Source organism: Hoplias malabaricus, chromosome 14, assembly GCF_029633855.1.
Source record: "Hoplias malabaricus isolate fHopMal1 chromosome 14, fHopMal1.hap1, whole genome shotgun sequence".
Classification (NCBI taxonomy): domain Eukaryota; kingdom Metazoa; phylum Chordata; class Actinopteri; order Characiformes; family Erythrinidae; genus Hoplias; species Hoplias malabaricus.
In genome coordinates, this window is record NC_089813.1 from 14735485 (window position 1) to 14744134 (window position 8650).

An 8650-nucleotide genomic window follows, 5' to 3' on the forward strand; every position below is an offset into this window, starting at 1 on the left:
TCATCTGTGTCAGGTGAAGCCCAGGCAGTATTGAGTGTGTCTCCACAGAGCTGGCTGACTGAAGGAGACTCAGTGACTCTAAGCTGTGAGGTTGATATCTCCTCTAAAGGCTGGACGTTCAGCTGGTACAGAGCTGTTCCCTACAGACAAGGTTTAACCCAGATTACAGATGTTCGTGGTAAAGTGGTGTATCCTGTAGAGCTCCTGTCAGACAGCAGAAGAGGAGCTGGAGGCTCCTACACTCTCAGTCCTGCTGCTCTGTATCACACAGGAGTTTATGTATGTGGAGCAGAGAGAGGAGAACCAGCCTTTCACACACAGTACAGCAGTCCACAGCCACTATGGATCACTGGTGAGGAACTAGAGCCAGTGAAGACTATACAGTCAGAACAGTCTCACTACACTTCTGTTGATTTTTACAGTTAAAATGAGTTAATGTCCTCTACAGGAAACAGACTTTAATACGACACTGAGTCTAAACACATTGCTCAGGACACAGTTTATATTGTAAATTTCAGCAGATATAAGAAGGAATATTTAACTGTGCATTAAAATGTGTGTATGTGTGTTCTCTGTAGAGGAAGTATGTTTATATTAATTTAGATTTAAAAAGAGCTGCTCACATCCTTTGCCTGTGACTGCAGTGAGAGGACACATGTTGTACCTCTAAAATAGTAACACTCTTAGTGGATGTTAATTAAACATGACTTTACTCCAAGTGATTTTGGATCAGTCGCTGTAACACAGCTCCAGGGTTCTGGGGTTTTGGGTTCAATACCCAGTTTGGTGAGTGGGTGTGTTCTCTCAGTGTCTGTGTGGGTTTCCTTTGAGTGCTCGCGTTTCATCCCACAGTCCAAGAGGGATGGTAGAGGTACATTATTAGTCACTAAAGGTACAAACAACATAAATATACCTTTAAAGGTACAACAGTGGTGTTAAAGTACAGTTGTGTTCACTAAAGGTATGTTACATTCTTTTATCCAGAAGGAGAGGTGAATATATGTAAACTTTCACTATAGAACTGTGTAAAATAAAAGAACATATAAGTCCTGGAGATAAAATGGAACGTATGAAATCAACACAATTTTAATTTCTACAATTGTATTGAAAATAATATATAAAGTAAAGTGCTTTATGTGTGTTTGAAGGGGAGATATGCACTGGAAGTGTGATTTATTATTAAAATAAATGTGAATCTTCCTCCTCAGTGTGTTTATTCATTAAACCAGTTCTTTCTGTGGACAGTGTGTTTCTGAAGCATTATGTTAGTATTCAGCAACGTGATACACATCCATCTTCTGTGTATTTTCAGGAAACTCTCCTCCAGTGTCTCTGATCACCAGTCCCAGCAGAACTCAACACTTCAGCACTGACTCTCTCTCACTGAGCTGTGAGGGACACAGAGACTCTGCTGGATGGAGAGTGAGACGATACACACACAGTGAGAAGGTGTCCAACTGTTCTTCAGTTCCAGGTTTTACCTGCAACATCAGCTCCCTCTCCACATCAGACACTGGAGTTTACTGGTGTCAGTCTGAATCTGGAGAGAGCAGTGATCCTGTCAACATCACAGTGTACAGTGAGTCTCCACTATTCTCATCAATAATAGGGGCTCAATACAGAGGACTACTGAGGTTTTGAAAGATATTATTTAGCTTAATTTTTCAAGCACAATGTAATAAAAATTATAATCCAGTCACGCTAAATACCACAGCACACTTTTACTCCTGTTTCTGTTCTGCAGATGGTGCTGTGATACTGGAGAGTCCTGTCCACTCTGTGTCTGAGGGATATTCTCTGACTCTCCGCTGTTTATATCACTCCACAAACTCCTCACTCCTCCCAGCTGATTTCTATAAAGATGGAGTACTTCTCCAGAAGCAGACGACAGGAGAGATGACCATCCATAAAGTCTCAAAATCTGATGAAGGTCTCTACCACTGTAAACACCCAGAAGAAGGAGAGTCTCCACGGAGCTGGATCTTAGTCAGAAGTGAGAAACATCTTCATGTAATTTAATGCTTTCTCTAACTATACAGTAAATTATTATAAGTTAACTTTACAGTTAATTATTTAACTTTTAAATTATATTCTCTATATTTCTCCACTCTCAGGTTCTGGGTCTGCTGCTATTATAATAGGAGTGTCAGTGGGGGGGACTGTTATCTTGCTCCTCATTATCATACTGGGCTGGTTCTGCTGTTACAAGAAAAAAAAAGGTTTGAAATCACAATTTTTGGACCTCATGGTCAGTGTATTGTGAAGATGTGACTTGTTGGTATTTTGTGGCTGTTGTTGTAGGTTCATTTAACAAGCTTTTATTTTGGATGTTTAAATTCTTCATAAAGAAAAGTCGTCAAAACCTGAAGAGTTGCTTAAAGAGTCATGTTAAAAAATGCAGATAATTTATTGACATTAAGGTATAATTTGGATCCCTTCATCAAACACATGCTTATTGTAACTAATGAACCCAAGTGAAAAAATGTGTTTGCTTTTACTGTGGTGCAGGGCCTCTTTGTCCCATTGGAAATCAGCAGAAAACCAAACAGAGTTAGAATCTGTGGATCTCAGGGTCCTCACCACAGCAGGCTGGTCAGTTTGCAGTGTCAGCATACACACTAATGTTCACTTTTTACACTAGTTACACAGTCTCTATAGAACAGGGGTCGGCAACCTTTAGCACTCAAAGAGCCATTTGGACCCGTTTCACACAGTAAATAAAACACTGAAAGCCACAAAACCCTTTTGAAATTTTACATGAAATAACACTGCACATAACTGTTTTTTTTTTTTTTTTTGCCTTTGTGCTATGTATAAACAAACTATACTGTGTTACATTTATGAAATCAATGAACGACTGCAGAGTAAATGAAATAACATTTCTGCAAGCAACAAAACATTTTTAAATCCGAAAAAAAAGAGTCGTTGTAGTAATGAAAATAAAAAATTTAACTCCGAAAAAAAAGACGTTGGGTTGAAGGTTAAGTAAAATACTCAATGTCTATTTGAGTCCTTGTAGTAATGGAAAAAAATGCCGAACTGAAAGTATCCACTGGCAGCAAACAAAAATGCTGTCCTCTCTCTGCGTGCCGTCATCCTTTTACTGGCGCCGTGCAGTCAGCTGTCAACCTGAATAATAAAATGTCTATTTCACTGAACAATGAAAAATATGAATATATTTTTCAAGAAACCGCACACTGGTGGGTGTCGCACATTGGAATTTGTGACGTGTATTAAGAGCGACAAAAATATTTTAAATATTAAATGTTAAAATATTTTAGATGTTACAAGATCGCCATAATCTTCATAGAATTACATTTTGAAAATGAACGAACTAAAATAAAATACATTTTAATTAAATACTCATTTATTATTTTCAAAAGCCTAGCCGCATCAGAGGGATCAAAGAGCCGCATGCGGTTCTGGAGCCGTGGGTTGCCGACCCCTGCTCTAGAAGATCATTTACCTTTTGTCTCATGGCAATATTGATAAAACAGCTGTAGTTCATCTATTTAATAAATTATATTTCACACATACAGACCCTACCCAAAACTGAGCTTGAGAAAAGTGAGGTGAACAGTGAGAAAGTTGGAATATATTAAAGCAGTCACTGAAGAGCTGAGGGGGGGGGGGTGTGAATATATTTGTCACTAGAAACTGAGGAGAGAAGGAAGGATTTATAGAGTGTAGCAAGTGTAGGAGGAGTTTTGGTCAATCTCCTTCCCCCCAAATTTAATTTATTTCATAACTCATTTTCAACAATATTAGAGTTTTAATGTTTGTGTTTATTTAAAAAAAAAACAGTAAGTTAGTTTGTTTTACAATGTGGTGTGAAAATATATTTGAGTCACATATAAACAACATCTTCTGTTGTAGACGATCCTGCAGCTACGTCCAGTGATGTAATGTACGCCAGCATTGTGACTAGTAAAAAGAAAAAATCCCCCAAAAAATGTAAGGGAAATATTAAATGATTATGTTGTTGTTTGCAATAAAATAAATGAAAAAATACTATGTATATATATATTCTATATGAAATGTTTTTTGTATCAGATGATGCAGTGATAAAAACAAGTGATGCGACATATTCTGAAATTAAGGTGAAAAATCCAAAACCCCATGGAAAAGGTATGAATTGTATACAGCACATTCATCAAAAACTCAAATACAATTATTCTCACAAAACCTTTCAAACAAGTTTTGTTTACACAGAGTGGAAGGTTTAGAGAAAGGTGAATGAAATATAAATAATTGGTTGATGGTGACATTTGGATGTTGACAGAAGAAAGACAGTGGTGACAGAAAGCTTCTGTTCTCTTTCAGAAACCGAAGCTGAACCCAGTGATGTGACTTATGCTGAAATTGAACTGAAGCCAAAGAAGGAGTCAAAGAAAAAACAGAACAGAGGCTTTATGTTTAAGGGCGAGTTTAAAAGAAAGTATCTGAACATATTAAGAGCAGAACTGTGCTGTTTGAGTTTCTTTGTTAAAAATGGCATTTAACAAGAACACATACTTGATACTAATTCAGTGACTGTGTGCTGCAGGGAAAACCACTGCAGACGATGACACCATTTACTCAGACGTGAAGCACACCACAGACTGAGGTAAGATGAAATCATAAAGTTTATCACTGTTCTGCCTCACAAGTTTAAAATAGTGCTGTTAAGTACAAGGCCACTGTGTTTGAATGACACTCTCGGGGAGTGGAGGTGGTTATACGTTACGTTGGGATTTACCTGTGGTTTAAAGTGTTTTTCTCTTTTTAGGTTTTTGAAGGAACCTGTGCTGGTGCCAAACACCAAACAACCTTTTGTAGAATTCCTGATCCAGGTTTTTAGGAGCGCAGACAGAAGAGGTCAAGATATCAGTATATTCACACTTTTAAAGTAGCTTTGGTACCATCTTTATAACAAATGCTCTGTCTGTATTTTATATTAATGAAGTGAAATGTTTCTCAGGGTTTTTTTTTTTATTATTATTTAACAATTACAGATATTTAGAAATAATCATATATTCAAAGCTCTGTTTGAAACCTCTGTGTTTGTGTTTTATTTTTTGAAAAATAATATAAAAATTAAGAGGGTTCCCAAAATGTACAGCTTTATAGTCACTGGACCTTTCATCATGAGATCACCAGTTCTGTCCCCAGTGATGCCTCAGTCTTCTGGAGGCTGACAGTGAGAGCAAAATTGGCCTCACTCTCTGTGTGAGTGGAATGACCACCCCGTCTCCCCCAATCACAGAAGTAGCCAGAGCTGATATCACAGATCTATAATCAGAAATGACTAATGATCGGGGAGAATATTGGGATAAAATTATTTTTTTTAAAAATGAGCGGTTTAAGGGTTACAATTTAAATGCAGTTTATTTTCATTTATTATTTTCTTAATTTTGCATTTCAGTTTCTTCTTTCGTCTATGTTTGTATTTTTACAGCTCACTTATAACAGTTTATAGAAGTTTTTCACATTTGGACAGTTCCATAGACAAGAAATAATATTTATATTCATTTGAGGAATACCAAGTACACAATTAGATTTCATTAAAAAAAAGATATAAATATATGTGTAGAAAATTAATATATTCTTGATCTTAGAATCAGAAATTTTAACAAGCCTGAAAAGGTATATCATTGCATCCTTATATATATATATATATATATATATATATATATATATATATATATATAAGATATATAATAAAGGCATGGTCTTCTGTGAAGGCAGTATTTTCAGTGCAATGTAGGCACAAGTTAAAATGTCAGAATAAGGCAGAATTATTCTATAAACACAATACAATGTATTATAATCTGTTGGATGAACATTTTTAAATCAATTAATTCAAGCTTAGGTTTCATGAAATTATAAAATATTCTACATTTATGATGTTTTTTTCTACTAACATGAGCATTTAATCTAAAGTAATAAAGGCTATGGTGATGTAATCTTTTTAGCTAATGACCAGAATTAACATGAATAAATATAATCTCACCAGAATACTGCTTCTGTTCTGTTCATTATTCGGAGAGATGTTTCAGCGTTGATCAAGGGCCATATCAAGTGTTTTTAGACGTATGCGTTATTAACTCTTAACTTACTCCAACAAATATATCCGTTTCTAACTTTGTAGTTTTCACTGCTCTTATAATCCTATGCGCCCTTTACGTTGGTGTGGATGTTACTCGGATGTTAAGCAACAGAAGACAGATACAGTTCAGAGTCAAAAGTTTATGACGACATCAACAAACATGGCGGCGGTGGAGGAGGTGCTGATAATATAAATGTACTTAAACGACTGTGGTCTGTGAGGCCATTAAATACTTTGCGACGTGTAAATGTATAATTATTTTCACGTATTTTGTCAGAGGTCGTGTTTCTTTGGTATAATCGGTTGCAATGCCCCGGCGGTTTCCAGTGACACTGCTCCGTTCTGTACGTATCCGTGAGTTTTCCAAGAACTTGCACAAATACGGGCGAAATGAACGCAGAGTGCGGACAGAAGGCTTTTAATGAGAAAGAAAGAAGCAAAATTGCTGTAAAATTCAGAGAAGTTAAAATATCAAAAACTTTATAAATCTTGCTCTGGATTCCAAAAGTAATTTGCCGTTTTTCAACCGTATGTGACGTTTTAGAGCATTTTGTTTTGTCAAACTTTGCACAGTATAGCGAGCAGGTTTGAGTGAACCTGTCCATCCGCTCTGTTTTATTTCCCAGAGATTCTTTCGACCAGCTCTGGAAACTATTTTTGTGCACAGTATGGGACTGTATTGTAAAAGCTGTGCTCAGTGTGGAGTTTGGTAAACGTATAGGGATTAGAGATACCCATGTTTTGTGTAGCAAATAAAGGTGTAAAGGACTTAAAAGCACACTCGTTTCCTGCCTCATTCAGTCGTTCAGGTTCTCAGTAAGTCTGTAGTGCTTCATTGTACAATAATGTCCCAACACAGAGGAGGGGGGTGTAAAAGTATTCAAACTGTAATTTCTATTAAACCTTACGTCAGAATATTTAAATAATTAACATGAAAAATATAAGTGAGTTAAGTTAACACAGGCCTGTTCTGGAGCAGTAAAATATTCTTGTTGCAATTTCATACTAAATCTAATGGCATGTTTTAGTGTAATGGACCCTGATTGGTTCAAGCTCATTCTACAAAATCACTGCACAAACCACAATTTCAGCTTTTCACAGGAATATCAGTCTGTATAATCATTATAAGCTATCAAAGCAGGAATAAAGATTGTAGGAATAACAGTCTGTGTTTACACCATTACTCTGTTCTCTACAGTGTTTTCACTGTTGTTCTGCAGATGGTGCTGTGATTCTGGAGAGTCCTGTTCACTCTGTGTCTGAGGGAGATTCTCTGACTCTCCACTGTTTAATTCGCTCCACAAACTCCTCACACCTCCAAGTTGATTTCTACAAAGATGGAGTAGACGACAGGAGAGATGACCATCCATAAAGTCTCAAAAGCTGATGAAGGACTCTACCACTGTAAACACCCAGAGAAAGGAGAGTCTCCTCGGAGCTGGATCTCAGTCAGAGGTCTGCTGCTTTCTGATTTATATTTTCATTCAGCAATAATCTCTGTCCTATTTTACAGTGTGTTTATTGTGTGTGTGTATCAGGTGTGTCTGCTCCAGAATCTGCATTCCCAGTGCTCAGTAGTCTCATGGCAGTGACTCCTTATTTGATAACCTCCATTGTGCTGGGGGTGAAATGCTACAGAGCTCGAGGTAAGAACTCAGTCTTTCAGTCGTTTCTCAGTTTCTGTGAATCACACATTTCTTTATCAAACTTTAACTGAATCAGAACATCTGATCAAAGACTAATGTGCTGTGTTTATCGTGTATTTCACAGTTAAACCTGATGAGGTGAACACACCATACGCAGTGATAGAAGCTGGAGCATCTGACTGAGTGTTTGATACTGAGTTATTATAATGTGTACTACAACGGCTCATTTAGAGACACTCAAACAGAAAGGTCAGACAAAGTGGCTTTAAACAGCAATTTAGTGTCCAGCAGCTTCATTTCTGCTGTTAGTGAGTGCAGTTAGATTGAAAGCAGGTGACTTTTGCTTTATAAGAGAGAAAAAAATCATAAATATTATGTTATTTTTTGGCGTACAAATGACTGATTGCTTCTTTAAACCAAGACATTTTATGTTTAATATATTATTGAAAAGACAACATTTCTAATCACATTTGTATTCTTGATACATCGTAACCTGTACACTGAGAAGACATTGAATACCTTTGTCTTACTTTTTACTTTCTTATGTAACTAATATTTAAAATATTAGCATTAATTTTATTTTAATCTATTAATAATAAAAATGTTTTCAAGTTTAACAATGAATAAAAGGTTCACTTTTAGCATTTGTTTAATATTTTTTGATATTTCAGCATTAGTAGCTATATTTTATCCAGAAATATAATAAATATACTTGATGTGTTTTGTATCAGGTTTTGTGATTGTCATTGTTCAAGTAAAGTACAAGAATAAATGCTTTCAATAATTAATGGTGTGGGTTGTGTTTATTCTGAACAACCAAGCCTTTGTAAACAATGTGATTTAGATCCTGATTCTTGTCACGGCTGTTCAGAACCTGGAAGTGTATTTCAGCACCATGTGCTCCTGTGAATTTTAG

The 8650-nt window shown here is 36.2% G+C and overlaps 1 protein-coding gene across 1 annotated transcript in view; it reads left to right on the forward strand.

Moving 5' to 3' along the window:
* The window catches only part of LOC136666303 (Fc receptor-like protein 5), a 49564-nt gene extending 44959 nt beyond the window's left edge, over window positions 1–4605 (forward strand). Inside the window, exons 5-9 of the mRNA XM_066644400.1 lie at window positions 14–352; window positions 1313–1579; window positions 1745–1993; window positions 2115–2219; window positions 4547–4605. Of these exons, the coding sequence (XP_066500497.1) occupies window positions 14–352; window positions 1313–1579; window positions 1745–1993; window positions 2115–2219; window positions 4547–4605 (1019 nt within the window). The remainder of the gene's footprint in view (window positions 1–13; window positions 353–1312; window positions 1580–1744; window positions 1994–2114; window positions 2220–4546) is intronic.
* The last annotated feature ends 4045 nt before the right edge of the window (window positions 4606–8650 follow it).